Raw genomic sequence first — 19814 nt, 5'->3', positions numbered from 1 at the left:
ACTTCCTCTTTCTCTGAGTCGGTGAGGTGTGTGCACAAAATGTGAAACAGTCAAGCCGAGACTCTTGCTGACACAAGTCCGAATGACATGCTTGTTTACTGACTTCAGAGAGCAACATTTTTTATCAAATGAAACTAATATACTCTTGACCTTGCATGTACGAAACAAGGACTTAAAGGCGACAGATTCTTCACAATCATGCTAAAGCAGTTTAACATCTTAAAACAATTTGGAAATGGGGGGAAGTAAGTACTTTCATTTGTTGCTTTCAGACTATGTTTGTGGCGTTTTATGTGACTGTGTTACTGGAATGACACTACATGTGACCAAGTGACTGTTTTTATGCATCTTTTGTAACAAAACAAAATATTATTATTGATAAGCTTTTGTGGTGTCACTTAGTCTGAAATGAAGAAGGTGATTAGTTTCATATTTCTGTTGTGGTGAAAACATTAATTCGATAGCAGTATAATTGTTAATTAACCGATATGTATATAACTGTAGAACTTCTTTTCTGCATTAACCAGGAAATGTATTTTCTGTTCGACCTTCGTTTAGGCCTAAAAATAAAATCTCCTTTAAACAACGTGTACCAATATTAGATTTTAGATTTCATTTATATTTCCGCTCTCTGCGCCTAGCTTAATATATAATTTGACACATGCTCCCCATATATTTATTATTGTGTAGAGTCTAGTTAACATGTCAGTGATTAGGTGATTGTCTCGAAAGAGGTCACGGTAAAAGGTGTCAGTTTGTGAGGGTGGAGGTGCAGGTTGCAAACAAGATGCTAGTCTTGCAGCCTGCGCTATGACGTGACGTTAACAGGATATTAATAAACTTCTTAACCCTAGACTCAAAGCAGAGACAATACCACGCTGATAAAATTGTTTTTGTGACCTTTGAAGTTGAAAATGTATACCACGTACTGCATGCGCTTGTTTTGGTCCTATTGAACAGCCTATACAATCCACAATAAAATAAAGCCAGCGATCAAACGGCAAGTATTTTGCAATTTATGTATAAAATGTACACTATAGAGTTCAAAAGTTGGGTGCCAGTAAAGTGATGTTATTATTTTGAAGGAATAATACTTTTGTGGTGGCAAATTTATAATGTTACACAAGATTTCTAAGCTGTAACGATTAACGTCATATCCTTTTCACAGACTAATAAGACGTTAAAATACAGAAATAATAAGAAAATCTGATGCAATCGTAGTGTAACCTGGTCACTGCTTCAAAATTGCTTCTCAGTGGGTTTTTTTTTTTTGGACGTCTTGCAAATGTAGCAAATGACATCTCTTGTTCATCTGCCTCTGCGATGATATTTCAGGGGTAACACTTACAATAAGGTGTCAGTTGTTAAAATTTGTTAATGGGTTAACTAGCAAAAACAAACAATGAACAATATATTTATTATTATTAATCTTAATGGTAATGTTAGTTAATAATATTTCATAGTTTATGTTTGCTCACAGCGTGGTAACGGATGTTAACGAACACAACGTGTGATTTTAATAATGCATTAGTAAATGCTGAAATTAGCATTGACTAAGATTAATAAATGCTGTAGACGTATTGTTCGTTTTTAGTGCATGTTAACTAATGTTGTTAACTATGTACCTTATTGTGAAGTGTTACCATTTCAGGCTAGAAATTATGATCTGTGTATCTAGTATCTAGTATCTGTGAATCTAGCGCTATATTATACATGCAGGTTGTGGTTAAAAGCGAGAGAGTAAAATGGCCTTCAGTCCACTTCCCCTCTACCCACTTTGGCCTGTTTTCTACAACAGCCTTGGCTCTCCAAGTTTAGTTTAAGCTGCTTTCAGTCACGGCTTTTGCTAGAAAAATTACGTTTATTATTAAAATTGATTTATTTAGCATTGCAATACACACAAGAAGTGCTAGCAATACAATGTTTCTGACATCGTTCAGAAAAGTACAAGGTAGAATAAGGAGGAAGTAAGGAAAAGTGAAGGATGCAGTCCTTAATCAAGATTTTTTATATATATATATATATATATATATATATATATATATATTATATTTTTTTTTTTTGCTGTTTTGATACAAGCTAGCTAGTTTTAAAATAGCTACTGATACTTCCGCTGACCCTCTTTTGTAATTTTTTATTTGATTACTTAAGCATTCTCTTTATGAGTCAAATGCATTTAAACGACCTTTAATGTGATCGCTAAGTAGCATTTCAAGAGGATACACTATTTGCATCAGTCTAAAAGTGTCTATCTTTGTGAATTAGTCATCAAATGATTATGCATTTGGTTATACACGCTGATTTGTTCAGAAACACTAGCTGCATCAAAAATCGCAAAATGCTTTCATTAAAAAAGATAAATAAAATGAAGTCTGTATGTGAATGTGTGTAGCAGGAATTAAATCTCAATACAGCACATAGTCATGTTGTTATCATCATATAACCACAACGTCAGCGCCACTGCCATTCACTACTCTCCCAGGGCCTTAGGGAATAGTAAAGTAGATGCATTTTGCTGGAAGTTGCTGGTTGTCTATGTAGTTCTTGTCTACTATTTTATGAACTCTGAAAATTTGGACATTCTATCCTGAAATAATATTTTTCACTTATTAAATATTAGTATGCATATGAATCAGTAATTTTTTCAAACGAGTCAGTCATTAAATCATTACATATTACAATTACAGTTGTGCTGTTGGTCAAAATATCGACACAGCTGCAGCATCATGGAGCTTGCCCTCTGTCTTATGTATGTAATGTCTAAGGTAATTCTTGATTTACTGCAGGTCGCAGGATGCAACTGATCTTCTCACAGAGGATCTTGTTTTGGTGAGGCATTTGCACCAGTATTAAACCTTAGCTAATAAATCTGCACTTGGCACAGTTTTTGAGATGCCTACATACACACGAGCTGTGCTAACAAAATAAGAATACAGGGCCCCGTTAATGAATGCTCCATCTGGTTGCTTTAAGGTTGAACAGCGTGTGGAGCCAGCAAAGAAAGCTGCCCAGATCATCTACAAGAAGCTGGTAGGCTGCCTGCAGAGTCAGCAGGGACTGGACTCAGAGAGAAGGATGGTAAGCTGACCTCCTATTTAATCATGTGGTTTTTAAATGTGTTGGAACGAGATTTTGAAGCCGATTAAGCTGTTGCTGTATATGAAAAGTAAGTAACGTTCAAAAAGACAAATGTAATGGTCATATGATCAAATGCTGTGGCTGTGAAGTTCATCTACATGGACCACCATCACACTGGATGGAGGTGGGATTTCTTCCAATAGTCTTGGCCAACCATTTTGTTAAGAAACCTAATCCCAAATTGCTGATGGAGAGTCCCTGAATCGGTCTTCAGAGGTTTTCGTTTTGTCTGTATATGTGGAGGATTATGTCTGGACAAAAAAGCATTGGATATGCTTTGAATGTGTGGCAGCTGTTCATAAGTGCTAAATACAAGCCTTCATTTTTCCCCTCGAGAACATTATTCCTTTTTTTTTTTCTTTGAAAAACAAGATTCTGTGTGAAAAACCTACCCAGGCTGCTCAGTTTTGCCATTTTTTCTTCCTTGTATTGTGAAACCCAAAACTAATTTACAAACTAATGTAAATCAATAGTTCTAAAGCAGAACTATCAAAAATTAAGTCAGCAATACTTCCTCAATATTTACTCACTTACATTATTCATTCATACTTTTAGAAAAAGTTACCCCTCATGATGCTGTCTGTCAGTATGGCTGAGAGCTTTAAGGATTTTGATGGTGATTCCTCCATAAGGTGAATATTTTAATATAACATTGTGTGAATATAGCACAATATAGCACAGTTGCCTTGGATATACACCCTTTACACACCTGATCTTTCCCGCAGAAAAGTTCTGGAAATGTGCTGCTTTATGCAAAATTTCCTGGCACGGACTCTGGCTGACTTTGAGATGAAGTTGGAAAAAGAAGTTCTTGTGCCTCTGAATAAGCTTAGTGAGGTAGTTTTTTTCTTACTTCCAAACTATATGAACTGTAACAGGCAGTATTAATGACCTATGTTATCCATGCAGGAGGACTTGCCAGAGATCTTAAAAAACAAGAAACAGTTTGCTAAACTTACAACAGACTGGAGTAATGCTCGAGTCAGGTGACCACAATATGTTTAAACGTCAAACGTCACACCTTCATATCTTTATGATCCTCTTTTATGAAGATTGTGTTATGAACATTTCTGCAATCTGTGTCATGATTTCAGATCTCAGGCCAGCACAGGCCCACAGGCCAAGCAAGACGGACTAAGAGAGGATGTAGAAGAGGCCTGGAGAAGACTGGAGTCTATAAAGGTTATGCTTAGATAAAGTTTGCTTATTCATTAGACACAAATGTTTACCATTGTGGCCGATTTAATATCTAGTTCAGTCATGAAACTCTAGATGTCCCAATAACATGATTTACTACATGGTACAAGTAGACTTGCCTGTTTGTGCACCTAATTAGTTCAGTTCAGCATTTAAATAATCTGGTTCAGTGTTTCCTATGAACCCTCCACCTCCCCCAGCTCCACCTGTCTAGATCTGCTGCGAGATTTATGTATGCCTATGCATGCAGCCACAGTAGCAGCATTTCTTACATGTTCACAGTAGCATGTTTGTGTATCTACTGGCTGTAGCAAGCCCATACTTGAACAATACTTTAGCAAATACATATTTATATAATGTGCTAAAACTATTCTGAGAGCTCTCATAGTTGGACTAGATTTTGTCATTCTCATTTTATAACCTAATGCTTCCTGCTAGCTGATCTCAAACCAAAACCAAAGACGATGTCTTTTAGATTGTTCTAACATGGGATGCTTAAATACGTGTTACTATGTATTGTGGAAAAAGTCAGTAAACATGTTTGGGTTGCTGAGTCAACATGAAACGTGTGATTTCCTCAGAAGAGATCTAGGTGCATTCGAGGAATACATGGAAATCAATAAAACAATGCATTTTTCTTTTCTCAGGATCAGTACTCTGCAGACCTCTATCATTTTGCCACTAAAGAAGATGAGTACGCCAGCTACTTCATCCGTGTGAGTACCTATGTCCTTACTCAGTGTTTCCCAACCATTTGCGGCCCCAAAGGCCCATCAGCAAAAAACAAATAATAAAAAATAAATACCACTTTACGTTGTGTTAATCATGTTCACACACTGTGAAAAATTTGGATGTGGTTAAATTTTCTGCACTTTCACATCCATAGCAAGCATTTTGATAGGAAAGGAGGATAAAAAAAACTAATAAACAATGCATATAAAAACTAAGTGTGTATGGACTTTTTACTTTTTATATATATGACATTTAATGTTTTTTCTATTATATCTATGTGTAAAAATTTTCCCATTCAGTTGACATGGGATGACTCCTTGGATAGTTTTCAGCCAGTCAAGGAGGGAAAAAATATGTTTAAGCTTTAAGTTTTTTTGCCGTTCTGACAGCTTCTAGAGCTACAAGCTGAATATCACAAGGCTTCATATGAATTCCTGGAGAGAAACATAACAGAGCTCAAAGAGAGTCACAGCCACACAGGTGAGCAGAGGTGAAAAGGGTGATGAACAGTGATTAAAATGTCTAATCAGACAGCAGCATTATCGCATCTTTGAAATGTATATTTGTCTGTTTGAAGAGCCCCAAGTGAGTTCATTAGAGAAAAAGGTTTTTGGAGAGCCTCTGCTGTCTCACCTCGAGAGCTGTGGAAGAAAAATCGCTGTCCCTATTGAGGAGTGTGTGAGCATGCTGATACGTACAGGACTCAAGGAAGAGGTGAGAACTCAAATGTGCTTTTTTAAAAGCCACATCTGCACTTACACACATATAATTGCACACCCACATAACTGCATACCCAGTATCATCATTATAGTGTTTCACTTCTCCACTCTCATCTTAACAATCTCTCACTATCTATCTTTACATCAGGGTTTGTTCAGGCTAGCAGCTGCTGCATCTGTTGTAAAGAAACTGAAAAGCTGCCTGGATTCTGGTACTGTTGACCAAAATGAGTTCAGCTATGACCCACATGCTGTGGCAGGTGAGCCATAGTAACTTATTTGTGTGTTTTATGCGACAGTAATTTTGTTTGTATGAGTTTAGTGTTAGTTGACAATTATGGGATAAATGCTTTGTGTCACCCTGAATAAGTTTGCGATATGTGGTTAAGGTCACAAACTGCAGTGTCTAAAAAACCCTAGATGTGTTGCTATGACCTCGTTGTCTATTACAGGAACATTTCAGCCATCATATTTTCACGTTGTTTCAAACTTGCATAGAAAACGAAAAAAGAACTTCCGCAGATTGTCCAAGCTGTTCTTTTTCTACACTAATAATAAATGGGGATTGTCTAAAAATTATTAAATGCAGCTTAAGCATGCTTAAGCATCAACGCTGTTTTGTTTGTACTGTCTTCGCAGGGGCTCTTAAGTGTTATTTGAGAGAGTTGCCTGAACCGCTCATGACGTTTGAGTTATATAATGACTGGTTCAAAGCTGCAGCGTAAGTCTGTACATGTAGTTTGTTTATTTCTGTATGGATGGTGTGAAAATCATTTAAATTGCCTTTAATATATTTGTTAGAGAAAAGGAAACAGATGAAAAATTAAAGCAGTTGCGGACAGCGTTGCAAAAACTTCCTACAGAAAATTATAACAACCTCAGGTATGTTGTTTCAACATTGAATGATTTATATCCACCTCAAACATTTTCACGTCTCACATTCAGTCTCTGTCTATCTTTGACTTACCTCTCTCTCCATCAGATACCTTGTCCAGTTCCTGTCACATCTGTCAGAGCAGCAAGCTGTGAACAAGATGACCCCTAGTAATATTGCCATAGTGCTCGGGCCTAATCTACTGTGGCCTCGCTGTGAGGAGTCAGTATAGCACACACAAACACTAATCCAGACTAAATTATGCATTTAAAACGTAATCTCTTAGAATTTAACTTTCCGTTTTTTTCAGAGAGACGTCATTGCTGGACATGGCATCTGCCTCTTCGGTGCAAGTTGTGACAGTCATAGAGCCGCTTATACAGCATTCCAAGAGCCTCTTCCCCGAAGGTAACCGTAATTAATGGTTCACTGTTGTTTTTAATGAGGTAAAAAAAAAACAATAAATGACCTTATTACATACAGGATTTCATTTCTGCTCATTCTTTAATGCTGAGATTCTCAAACTTCTTTTGTCAGCCAAACCTCTTAGACAGAAAATACTTGCTTGAAGTACCTCCTGTTTAGATATTTTAATGACAGGTTTGCATGTTTACAATTGAAAGTGAAAAGTGCAAAGAATTTTATTTTGTGAAATTTCTAATAAAAATATTTAAACACAAACGTCCTTAATTTCTTAGATGCTGATTTTGAGGTGCCAGAACCTCTCGAAAGCCCAGTCCCAAAAACATCCCAGAGACCTCTTTCTGACAGCATCTCACTCTCTCCCCCTTTCTCTTCTGGTCGACCATCCCTATCAAAAACTGACAGGTAGTTCACCGCCTTTGTGATTTTTATGCTTGAGTCTTTCTACTAATGAGACTAATTAAGTCATTTTTTTTCCCTCTTATTTCAGCTCAGCATCATCTGAGGACCTTGGGGTGACAGTCATTGTGAAATCTCAGGTGAACCGCGATGCTGTTGTGTGGGACAACATTGATTCTAATCCATCTGCTCAACCGCCTACACAGAATCAAATGCCTTCGTCACTTCCTCGTTACACTCCTGTACAAGCTCACAGCCAATCACAGGCTAAGACGCCATGCTCCATCCAATCAGAGCCAACTCAGGACCCGCCCTCCCAGGAGCCAACGCTGAAGATCACTGCTCCTTACAAACGTATGTTGGTGATCACAGATGCTTTTTGTACTGTCTTACTGTGGTAGAAACTGCATTTCCACTTGTTTTCTGCAGCAAGGAGGTCTTTCATCCAGCACAAGGCGCCAAACCTTCCCAAAGGCCCTCTTCTGAGCCAGGCAGGCTCTTTCCCAGCAGCCCAGACGAGAGCATTCCCTGTTCCTCTGCCGAGAGGCTCTGAAATGAAACCACCACCTCTACCCAAGCCCGAAACCACCCAAGCGCCATTGCCCACATTGCCTGAAGGGGGACAAAAGAAGCCCCAAGGCAGAAGACCTAAAGTTCCTCCTCCACAACCACCCCAAGCACTGAACAAGCAGCTCTCCACTCCAGCTCAGTGAGTTGACTGGGAAAAAGCACTGGTTTGTTTTGACATCTAATAGTTTATATCACTTCCTCGAGTGCAGTATCTTTTGGTTAAGCTTTTAAGCAGTGTTTTAATACACTAGTGTTCAAAAGTTTGAGGTCTGTAAGATTTTTACAAATATTAAGTGTCTTATGCTTACCAAGACTACATTAATTCGAACAAAATACAGTAAAAACAGTAATGTTATAAATAGTATTACAATTTAAAATGACTTTTACATTTTTAATATGTCTCAAAATGTAATTTATTCCTGGAATGACTTCTCAGCAGGCATTATTTCGGTCTTCAGTGTCAAATGATACCACAGAAATAGTTTTAATATCTGATTTGGTGCTCAAGAAACATTTTTATTATGAATTTTGTGCTGTTTAATATTTTTTTGGTGATACATAGATCAGAAAAACAGCATTTGTTTTTATTTGTTTTACTTTACTTTTGATCAGATTAATGCATCCTGAATATGAAGGATTCATTTCTTTAAAAATTGTCCAAACCTCTGAACGAAAGTGTATGTCTGCTCTAGAGAATACGGGTTTGAGAACTGCTAAACACAATATAATCTGACTTCCTTTGGTTTTAGTTTGGGCGTACTGACACGCTTCACATTAGCTATTTATATATAAGCTTATTCTAAAGCATGACATTTGAAACGCCATGCTCACTCTTGTTAAAGCATTTTAAGGCTGATGTTGTTCATAGCTTATTTTAATGAAAACATTGCAGGTAACATACATTGCTATTTTGCAACTTTCTTGTGCAAAGCCGCACATACGTACAGTATGTACATATTATATTGTGATTAAGGGAACGGAGAGGTCAACTCCTCTGTCAGAAACAAATTCAAATAAAATTCATATTAATATTTAATCATAATTCCATAATACATTGATAAAAGCTGGTGGACATCATATAATATTACTGTATACTGTGTTGATCTTAAGGTATTTATCATGTAATAAAGAAAAGATAAATGACAGTATGGCTGCTGTTGTTTTGTACTGATGTGAAAACATAAAGCACATCACAGTTTCGTGCATCGCAGTGACCAATATTTCTTGTTCGCCGGTTTCTCAGAAAATAATTCTACTGCAACAATGAGCTATTAAAACTACATGAATGCAAAATGTAAAGTGTTTTGAGTAGTAGATACAAGATTGCTAGCAGGTATATGTCTGTATTTTACATGGTATCACCACTGTACATTGCATAGGTTTACTTGAAATCTAAATATTGTAAACTAAAATATTGCATATTTTAATGGCATATTGTTACCATTGTATAGCTAGCTGTGTTTACTGTGCATTACAGAGCAACCGTGGCAGGTTTTATTTCCCTGGATAAAAGCTAATGTTTGGGTAAGGATGAGATGGTAGGATCAAACATAGGAGAAAATTCAAGATGCCAATACTAGAGAATGTTCTTGCTTAATATTTGCAAAATGTAGATTCACTCATATGGCAGGTAATTCTTTTTGTTTGTAATACTTTCTATAAAACACCATCGGCATAGGCGTAAATAATAGTTAATTCACCTTCATTTTCCCCATTGCAAAATTTAGAAATAGTTTTAAAGGAATAGTTCATCCAAAAATTATAATTCAGTCATCACTCTCATGTCATTATGAGCCTCCTTTGTGTAACAAACATTTTAGACGTTTAATGTTGGTGCTTTTTTCATGAAATTAATTTTAATAAGAACCTGGGCTGCCATTTCAAAAACTTTAATAAAAAAAAGCACCAAAAGTTTTATAAAAGCGATCCAATTGACTTGAGGGTTGTAGGTAGTCCTCTGGAATCATGCAATAGCTTTCTGTGAGAAACAGAGCAGATTTCATTATGACGTTACATTTCTAATTTATTATTTAATTGCTTTTCAAGGGACACTCTACCCATCATGTCATTCTCAACTCTCCAAGCATTTCTGTCTTCTGCAGGACTAAGGGATTTTGATGAACATTAGAAACCAAACAACAATTTGAACTCCACTGACTTTTACTGTATGTTGTACTTTTTACATGAAATGATCTTCTAGTGTTCTACAGAAGAACGAAAGTCAGTTTTTGGATTGACATGCGGGTGAATTTACAATTGTTTTTTATTTTTAGATGGAACATCCATTTACATTATTATTTATTTTTGTTTTTCATTGACATCTGTTCTAGTAGTTATAATGTCATATTTCTGAAAAAATTGTCACCATTATCTTTATTATCATTATGCTTATCCAATACAGAAAACCAGTCTGGATGATTCGTTCGAAATTGAACCAGAACTGATTTGCTGCTCGAATGACTCGGTAATTCAGTTCACAGCCCAGAAGAAAAGAACATAATCACTTCAATAATAACTTCTTGGAATTTTGGTTTGATCCTCACTGTACTCTAAAATGCTTTCAGAAAACTCTGAACTGCATCTATGATACTTTCTTGGTGTTTTTAAAGTTATGGAGCTTAATAGGCCCAGTCCTCATTCAATTACATTAAAATGAAAAAGTGGCATTCTTTGAAACTACTTTTAATTATATCACAAAGGAAAGAATCAGGTTTGGAACAACATGAGGCTGAAGAAATTAAGACGTTTTTGGCTGAACTATCCATTTAAATGTGCTCTGCGATTTAGACCTGAGGCATCTCATAGTGTTAGACTTTGATTTCTTCTTCTTCATCAGGATAGCTGTATGGTCCTCTCCTATGAGAGTTGTTGGTGTTTGTATTCCTGAGTCCTCCACTCCCGTAGTGACGTGCCAGCACATCAGCAGCCCTCTGGAAACGTTCCGGCTCCATGCCGTGATCCTCAATGGAGAAGGAGCGCATCCGGTCCCCCAGCATGGGTTTTTTGGGTGACTCACCATTTACAAAGTCTGAATGCTTCCACTCTCCTCCATACAAGCGTGTCCTACCGTCGTCGTCTTCTCTCAGGAGAGAGTCCACCAAGGACGTGGTTGCGTCCGAGTCCACTTCGGAGTTATCATCGGTGGACTGTGTTTTTTCACTGATGGGATCGGCCTTTTCACACACAGGGCTGTCAATCATGGCAAAGACTTCAGACATGAGGGAAGGGCCCAGATCAAGTGTGAAGGAGTTCATGGAGTCAGAGGGACTGATGGAGTCTGAGCAGGGGAAGGACGGGATACCAGTGTCTGTGAGAGAGCCTCTGTGGATTTCAGGCGGGCAGGCTGAGGAAGAACTGCCCTGGGCTGGACGCTCAGTGCGGGACAGTCTCGGCAAGGTTACAAAGCCAGACTCCAAACCTGCAAAACAAAGAACAAATTGTTATTGCTTGTAAGTTTGACCAACAGAGGGCAGTGAGAACCAGTACATTGCATTTAACACTTCCTGGACTACAGCATAAACAACAAATCATTTCTGCCTTAGAGGGATAGTTCGCCCCAAAAATAAGATTTTGTCATCATTTACTCACATGTCTCAGTGTATGTGTCCATATAATAAAAGTCATGGGGTCCGATTTTGGACCCCTTTAAATGGATGAATACAGATGAAAATATCTTCAGAATATCTTCTTTTGTGTTACACTGAAGAAAGAATGTCATATAGGTTTGGAAAAACAGAATTTTCATTTTAGGTGAACTGTCCTTTTAAGATTTGTGTTTCTGAGCACAAAGAGCTCTGTAACAGTGTGCACTTGGCAGAGATTACAAATTACAGGAAAATTGTGGATACAGAAACTCTTCACATGATTGAAAACAGGGCTCTTAAAACGGGATGTGTGCTCAACACTAAAACATCTCATTCATAGCTCCCGGTCAGAACAGCATTATAGCCTTCAGACTTCAGTGAGTCATTCAGTCAGCTGAATTAAACACTGAGATTCGCTTACTAAAACTTTCCGTACATTGATAATTAACCTAATCGGACTGTTTGGCTTTGCATTTGGTATGTTTGGGGGGTAATTTGAGCAGGCTCTTCTGTAGAGCAGCCATTGAGGCATGTTTGAGGTATTTGAATGGGTGAGGCAGACGCTGATTGCTGAACTGTAATGTCTGGCTCTAAGGAGTCTGGGATTGCCACAGGTGTTTAGATGGATTATCAAACAATTTATGTTTGATCTTCCTCATGATTCCCCGAATGACAGAAACTATCAAACAAACATATTTAATCCAGACAAAACATGCGTAACAAAGAGTCGCTACTTAAACTACTGTTAATTTTTTTTTATGCTTATCAAGTTTGACCAATAATACAATAATATTAGAACAATATTTAAATACATTTCAAAAATATTTTTCTTTCATAAAATATTCTTTATTTTGTGACGACAAAACTGACTTTTCAGCAGCATTACTCCACTCTTGTTTGTGAAATCTGTCGAATATGCTAATTTCATGCTGAAGTAAAATTTTATTAAAACACTTAGTGATTAATAATAATGGTATACTGATTTTCTTTTGTAAAAACTGTTATTAATACTTTTTTCAGGATATTTTTGTGAACAGAATATCTCACGAGAAATCTCTATAAGGATTTCATTAATTTTCATGATTTCAAACTCTAGATATCTCATCTAGGTATCTTCTGGAGTGACTTCTCTACACACACAGACAGCCCATAACTTCAGTTTCCACAACTGAATGTAAATCTGGCAAAAATGAACAATCCCGGACTTACCATAGAGGTAAGTGGAGTTGTCTGGTGTTTTGGGTGGACTAGGGAAAAGCACTTTCACAGGACAGCCGTTGGGTGAGTCCACGTCCAGCCGGGGGAGGGAAATGGCATTCTTAATGATTGGAGAAATGGGTGGAGGTGGAGGCGAAAGATCCTTGGAACCGCCACGGGGCCTGTCGGGGGTCTTGCGGACATGGCGAAGCGTGCGGGAGAAGAATCCCTCATTCTTCTCTGAAGTGGAGGAGGAGTCTCCATCTGCGTTATTTCCTGCTCCACCATGGTTGCTGAGGAACGAGGTGTCCCCAAACACGTCCCCTCCACGGCCCACATGCATGGTGTGGCGGAAGTCACCCAATGGAGGGCTGATCATGTCTGGGGTGAGGTCACCTTTAAATTTGCGCTTTCCTGAGGAGTGGGAAACCAGGCCCTTCAGGCCAGCGAGCTTGCCCAAGTTCATGGCTTCTCTGGGTACGGACTGCAAATTTCCAGAGTCAGTAAGAAAATATCCACAAAAATTGTTTTAAAAAATTGTGAGAAGACTGTAAAAAAGCTAACTATACACGTATCAACCTTCCAGCTTTAAAATATCCCGGCAAAATGACAACTGCAGTTGAGTGGAAAGTTTCTTTTGCTAAGAAGTTTCTCAAAAGGCAGAAGCATTCAGCTATGTCCCATTTTGGCCATAGGTCTTTGTTCATATCCAGAAAGATTCTGTGAAGATAAATGCGAGCTGAAAATATGCATGACTCCAATTCCTGAAAACCTCTGCTGCATATGCGGTCAAAGATTCTGGGCTTCACAGTTGTTCTGGGTTTGTGCTTCTGAAAAAAAATCAGCTCAGAAATAAATTCAGCTCGGGCTGCAGATATCTTTGTGGTTTAGGACTGAAACCATGTGCTCCTTCTTTAGTAAGGTCCAGAGAGTCTGCTGCTACATGCTCTGGAAGATGCAAATATTAACAAAATATCTGTAAACAATTCAGCTGGCAAAAGAAAATGATGACATGGACTAACTTTTGCTGTAAAAATGAATGTAAAGATTTATAAATTTTAATGTATTGTTGTATTTTTGAGTGTCGTTCCCTTTAAATGCCCAAATTCAGCTCTGACTCCTCAGACATTCACTTGCACTAACAGTATTTTGGTCGTTCACTTTAAGGGTATCCTGTTACCAAATCCTGTTATGTGCGTTTACCAGAGAATGTTTCCACTGTCAGACTGTAAATGTAAAGCACTAAGACTACATTTTAGACTACAATGACAGCAAATTTGAAAAACGTAGCTATATTTTTTATTAAAGCAACTTTTCTTAATACTTTTTACATATTTTTTATATTTTACATATCAAAATCATTTGATTAAAAGAAAAAAAATGTGGTAAACTATTAGTAACTAACATTTAAGCTAACAAAAAATGTGCATAACAACACATAGTCTGACTTTATTAGTAGTTTATTTCATCTTGGGACTTTTAATTTGTGCTTGACTGTAGTTACAGTAATGAGAATCACTTTAAAAGGAGTGAAGTCTCATGTCTCGTTTCTTCAAACCACAACGCACTTTGCCACAACACACTTCATGCAAAATTACCAAGTTAAGACTTACCATGTGTGATAAGCATAATTTATTTAGCCAAACCCTTTACTTGAATACTTCTCAGCTCATAAATCAAATACATTGTGCTGTTTGCGCCTAGAAAAAAACACTATAGCATTTAATATTATACTGTTGAAAATGTATAGAAGCCACATACCTTAATCAAATTTGTGTAATCAATGTGATCGCATTCTTTCCCAATCCAAGTTCATTCAGTGACCCTTGACCTGCACCCTGCTGAAGTGTAAGGTGACAGGGAGGCTTGTTGCTTTATCCCTGCTTGTATCTTCTCATGCTCCTCCACTCCCACCGGCTTCTGCTCCTGATCCTCTGATTTTAAAGATACTCAAATCCAGCGGCCCGCTCGCCAGGAATCCCCCGGGAAAGATAAAGGGTCTTTAAAAGGCAATAACTTAAATGTAATAATCTGGGCAATAGTACAGCTAGACGGAGGCTCCTTAAGGATTGTTCATGTCCAGGATAAGCCCCTAATCCCTCTTCTCCTTCTTCACCCGGAATCCCCCTCTGCTGGTTTATTCCACTCAGGCGTCCCAGATTGAAAGGGTTCTTGTAAAATCAACAAAGGTCCTGTATAAGAGGGAAACAGGTGGGAGTGAAGAAGTTCACGTGACGGTTTTTAGTGACCTAAAAATATTGTATAGAATCTTATATTTATGATCGTTTTCCTATTTAAGATTCTTTGCCTTTGCTTTATGTAATATACAATATTAACATATTGGGATAATTAAGATTTATTAATTTATTATTCAATTAGGGTTTATGTTATTGAAAGAACTATCTTATGCTTACCAAGGCTGCTTTTATTTGATAAAAAAAATACTATATTATATTTGTATAATATTTTAAGTCAAATAAATTCAGCTTCGGTAAGCATAAAATAACTCCAAAACATAATACACCCTAATTATTTCAATCCTTTGACTGGTGGTGCAAAGTATTACATAACATTGTTTTAAATCTAAAATAATATTAATAATTTTTTGAAAGTTCATATTTGGTATATTTAATAAGCATTGGTCTAAAATAGAATCACATGTGTCCATATCAAGATCTATGGCCCAAAATCTATTTTGGGAACACTGTCCTCATTCATCACCATCTTTTCCAACATCTTCTGAGAAATAGGAATGGTTGGTGGCATATGTTGTGTAATGTGCTAAACACAACATAACCAACTAATATGCTGACATTTAGCAGGGCTGCTGCCGCCTCTTGACATGACAAACAGCAATAAACCAAACGCACTGTCTCATAATTCTTGCAGCTGTTTTTAGTTGATGCAAACAATGCAATTATGTCTGCGCATTGTTTGAGAGTAGATGCGCACGTCACCTCATAAACCGCAGTCTAATAGATCCCGTATGTGTGAATGCATTCCTGGGGGAGACATCTCTGTCTATTACAGACATCCAGTTCTGTACCCACATCCCAGATTGGAAACATGTTTGGGGTTTTTCTCTTCTTTCCCTCTGTGGGACTGTCGGCTTTCCTTCATGTGGGCAGAAAAGTTGATCTGTCTGATCTTAATAGCGCTTGGTCTTTGCAGCCATCCAAGGCAGATTCATTAACAATGTCATTAAAATAAGTGATTTGAACATTTGCTCTTTTAAACTAAAAAATGGTTCCAAAGGTGTTTCTTAAAATATTTCTCTCATTCCCCTGAAACTACATTTTGATCGGCTAGACGAAACTACTGTATAACTTAACTAAGTAGGTGAACAAACATTCAAGATAAGGCCTCATTTTTCCTTTTCACCCAATGACCTCCACTTTTTTCTCTCATCTTATGCGGTCTAAAGAAAAAAAGGGGCTGCCAAGGCGTAAATCATGATTACAAATATACTCATTTCATCATCTGAACATAGCCTATTTTTACTCAAAGCACTCAGCATGACCGTCTGGCAGAGTGAGTCCTTTATGGAAAATACCACCAATGCAAACACAATCTCAGTGGTTTTGTGTGAAAATATACAGCGGCTGGCTCTTTCTGCTTTACTCTTGCCTTTACTCCCTTTATCATCTTATATACACTTTTATAGGTTTGATTAGCAATCTAATTGCTTTCAACCAAACAACTACCTAACCTAAATGAAAAAAGCACAGTGGCCCGATGAAGACTAGATTACGAGCCTCCAACACCCCGTAATGCAAAGTACATTTTATTTTCGGTTAAAGCAAAATACACCGACATATCAGAGTAACTAAATATATAGGACAAGGATAGATCAATGCTGCTGATCCGAATGTTTCACTACGGTCCATTGATCTAGTCATTTGTGAACTTTGGATTTCATTGCTTCATTGAACTGTCATCCTAGTTTTGTAGTGTCACTTTTTAAAGGTACAGTCTAACATACAAAAGATAGATTTGCAAGAAAGCGCATGTTTTCCTAATCAGTTACCAAAGCCAAATTTTGATAGAGCTTGTTAACTAGTATGTAAACCTTAAATTTCAACATGTAATTGAGTTGTTGTATCATAAAGAATAAATTGAATCAAAATCGACGCTCATAACGGGCACGGGCTGCAGTGGAGCGCGCGTACTAATTTTACAGCAGCACAGATTAGGTTTCCTCCGTCACGCACACAATAACACACGACTAGTCCGTCTCGCTGACTAAATGAACAGCAGTTACGCCGTTAACAGTACGCACTAAACAAAACGCGAATTTAGTATACTTCACGTGCTCTTAAATAAGTCGACACAGACCATTCAAAATGTTGAGACAAAAATAATCTGCCGTTAATTTTACAACTGAGTAAACCAAGCACGACTCACCTCGTGGGTTGATGAATAGAAGCGTATCACGCCCCAGAAAGCGATGAATGGGATTTATCTCCACGTATGTTAGGATCCCGCAGTCCACCATCAAACTTTTCTCTTTTGTACGGTCTCCCGTTTGAGAGGCAGCGGTCAGTGTGAAGCTCCGTGTCAGTGAAACGCGTTTGGTCTGGTCTGGGGAGAATCGGGGGCGGGCATTTCCAACTCTTCTGGACAAGTTCCATGTTCCCAGTGTGTTCAGTGCCACGAGTCTGTGTAGCCTATCTCTCTCCAGTAGTTTTCACTTTTCCGACATTTAAACTTCGCTTACCGCTTGTTAAGTGCTGAAATGTTGCATGTCTGACGTTTAAAGCTGTGTTTGCTAAGGCCTATTTGTATTTTCTGAATAGCAATTGGCAGACATGCAAGAATAATATGTTTAAGCTACATTTAGTTCATACTAAGTAAAGTTAAAATCTATTATAACATGTTGCCTGACATATCACTTGACTTATTTATAGGCAAATTAAACTTTGGAGTAGGCTACTTGTGCACAATGCACATTTCTTAATATTAAGCCTAAAATGTGTGTGTGTGTGTGTGTGTGTGTGTGTGTGTGTGTGTTAAATATCACTATTGATGAGAACTGAGAAGTCTTTAAATATGTGAAGTCTTTAAATGCAAGATATTTAAAGTATTTTTCACTATATGGATTACAATGCCGTGCACTTGAATAAAACTTAGAACATATCTTGCAGAAAAAGCTTTTTATTAAGCAGGTTAACCCCTCATGGGTGCAGCCATGTTGAAATCACATGACCAGCTCTGTTTTTAAATTTATAATAGTCATAATCAGTGTTTGGACTAGTTACTCAAAACATGTAATATATTACTCATACAAGGTGCTTCTTTCAAAAGTAATATTATTACACTCCCATCCAACAGTATAGTTGCACTACAAGTCACATTACTTTTCTATTACACCCCAAAAACGTGGTAATTGCATAATTATACAGCATTTGAATCCATGAAAGTTATGCAACAGGGCTCAAGCAGGTCGAACTAACCAAACATGCTAGCATTTGCTTAGTACAGAATGACATTGATGTTTATGTCATCTTTTCACCCCAAACATTTTTGATAATGGATGTATTTCCAGGTGCTATCTGATCTGGCCTTCTTCTGATTAATTTAGTTTGCTGCGTTGATGACAACAAGATTACAAGATTTTTTAAAGTCTCATCATTCTTTTTTTTTTTTTAATCAAAGCATGTGCTGTGCTCAGGAATTGCAATTATAAAGTCTTCAGTTTTCAAATGTTAATATGCATCCCTGTTTGAGGATGTCTGCTTTCAGCAGGGATTGCATAAACTACAAAAAGGCCTGTGATCAAAGTCGGGATGGCTTTAGTGTTGGTGTCACCATTGGGTCAAAATAATTCATAACCCAGAGCAATGTTGTTGATGTAAGCAGATCAGTAGATCAATGAAAGGCCTGCTGTTTGTATCCAAGAGCTATGCATGAACATCAGTTGGAAATTGATTGTGATTCAGAACAGTCCCTCTATTGCAGGGGAAAAATAGCCTGGAAAAACACACTGATCCATTCAAAAACACTGTTGCTGCTGTTAGAAATGAAAGATGGACTGTGAAAAAAGGCCAGTTTTCTAAATTCATCATGAATTGTAAAGCCTTTCAGAGATATAACTCCAATTGCATTTAATATCAACAGCTTAGAAGTTTGATGGTGTGTTTTTGTCTGTGTAATTGTCTGATCTGTTCTATCTTTTCATCTTTATTCTCTGTTTTTCTCTCTGCTCCTTCATTGTCCCATCAGCTGCTCTATCTCGCTCTTCCTAGAGTAAACAATCCCCTCTCCTCAAGCATGCCAGCTATTTGCTGTGAATAACATGTAGCTTTTGGATACTTTTCAGATGCTGGTCCCAAAAGGGAGGCAGGGATATAATTTTAGGTTTTTCTCTCTCCTTTCTGACTTCTTTTCCTTTTTTTCCTTTGTCTACCCAAGTCTCTCTCTCAATCTGTTTCCCCCAGTTCCTCCTCTTCCTTTCGCAAAAGTCAATACACTTTCTTCTTATTATTTTGTATAATACAAAAGCAATAATAAAGCAAAACACACAAAATATTTAATATAATATTTCAAGATACCAAAAACTATTAAAGCATTTTATATAATATAAACATTACAGTATTAGTGTTCCTTTATCTAAAGTAATTAATAATAAGACATTAAATAAATAAGAAAGTGCATTGGCAACTTAATTTAAATCCCTGTTAAAGGCAACCAGCTCTTGGAGATTTTTTAATTCACGTTCAAATCTCAAACTCAAAAACTCAAATTCAGTTTATACAAAAGTTAAGAAAAAAAATAATCCTAAAGCTGGTTTCCTTAAACTCTGAAGGTTTCTCAACTTTTATTATTATTATTATATATATATATATATATATATATATATATATATATATATATATATATATATATATATATATATAAAAATACTAAATAAAAATACATTTGCTAAATAACATTTAAATACTCAAAAAGTATATATTTTAACACTTATTAAGTTAACACATA

General features: G+C 37.0%; 2 protein-coding genes across 2 annotated transcripts; one reads left to right on the top strand and one right to left on the bottom strand.

Moving 5' to 3' along the window:
- Positions 1-23: 23 nt before the first annotated feature.
- sh3bp1 (SH3-domain binding protein 1) lies at positions 24-9197 on the top strand. Its single transcript, XM_043253682.1, has 18 exons — positions 24-245; positions 2787-2829; positions 2974-3078; positions 3694-3770; positions 3864-3975; positions 4048-4124; positions 4233-4320; positions 4983-5051; positions 5457-5547; positions 5645-5781; positions 5935-6046; positions 6426-6507; positions 6588-6668; positions 6769-6882; positions 6971-7068; positions 7359-7488; positions 7574-7836; positions 7912-9197. The coding sequence occupies exons 1-18, from the start codon at positions 199-201 to the stop codon at positions 8193-8195; spliced, it is 2010 nt and encodes a 669-aa protein (XP_043109617.1). The 5' UTR covers positions 24-198; the 3' UTR covers positions 8196-9197.
- Positions 8909-17420, bottom strand: cdc42ep1a (CDC42 effector protein (Rho GTPase binding) 1a). The gene is made up of 4 exons (XM_043253683.1): positions 17238-17420; positions 14595-15025; positions 12846-13781; positions 8909-11470 (listed from the first exon to the last, which is right to left on the bottom strand). Exons 3-4 carry the CDS (start codon positions 13297-13299, stop codon positions 10860-10862), a joined length of 1065 nt encoding a protein of 354 aa, XP_043109618.1. The 5' UTR covers positions 13300-13781; positions 14595-15025; positions 17238-17420; the 3' UTR covers positions 8909-10859.
- Between the last annotated feature and the right edge of the window lie 2394 nt (positions 17421-19814).

The sequence above is a fragment of the Puntigrus tetrazona genome, chromosome 12 (assembly GCF_018831695.1).
Source record: "Puntigrus tetrazona isolate hp1 chromosome 12, ASM1883169v1, whole genome shotgun sequence".
NCBI lineage: Eukaryota > Metazoa > Chordata > Actinopteri > Cypriniformes > Cyprinidae > Puntigrus > Puntigrus tetrazona.
This window is presented reverse-complemented; position numbering and strand designations above follow the sequence as displayed.

Bases quoted from the DNA above. Each gene is read 5' to 3' on its own strand.
- cdc42ep1a (XM_043253683.1), bottom strand. From the start codon at position 13,299: ATGAACTTGGGCAAGCTCGCTGGCCTGAAGGGCCTGGTTTCCCACTCC. The intron at 11,471-12,845 runs GTAAGTCCGGGA...TTTGTTTTGCAG, and splicing joins CAACTCCACTTACCTCTATG to GTTTGGAGTCTGGCTTTGTA.
- sh3bp1 (XM_043253682.1), top strand. From the start codon at position 199: ATGCTAAAGCAGTTTAACATCTTAAAACAATTTGGAAATGGGGGGAA. The intron at 3,079-3,693 runs GTAAGCTGACCT...TCATACTTTTAG, and splicing joins TGGACTCAGAGAGAAGGATG to AAAAAGTTACCCCTCATGAT. The intron at 6,669-6,768 runs GTATGTTGTTTC...TCTCTCCATCAG, and splicing joins GAAAATTATAACAACCTCAG to ATACCTTGTCCAGTTCCTGT.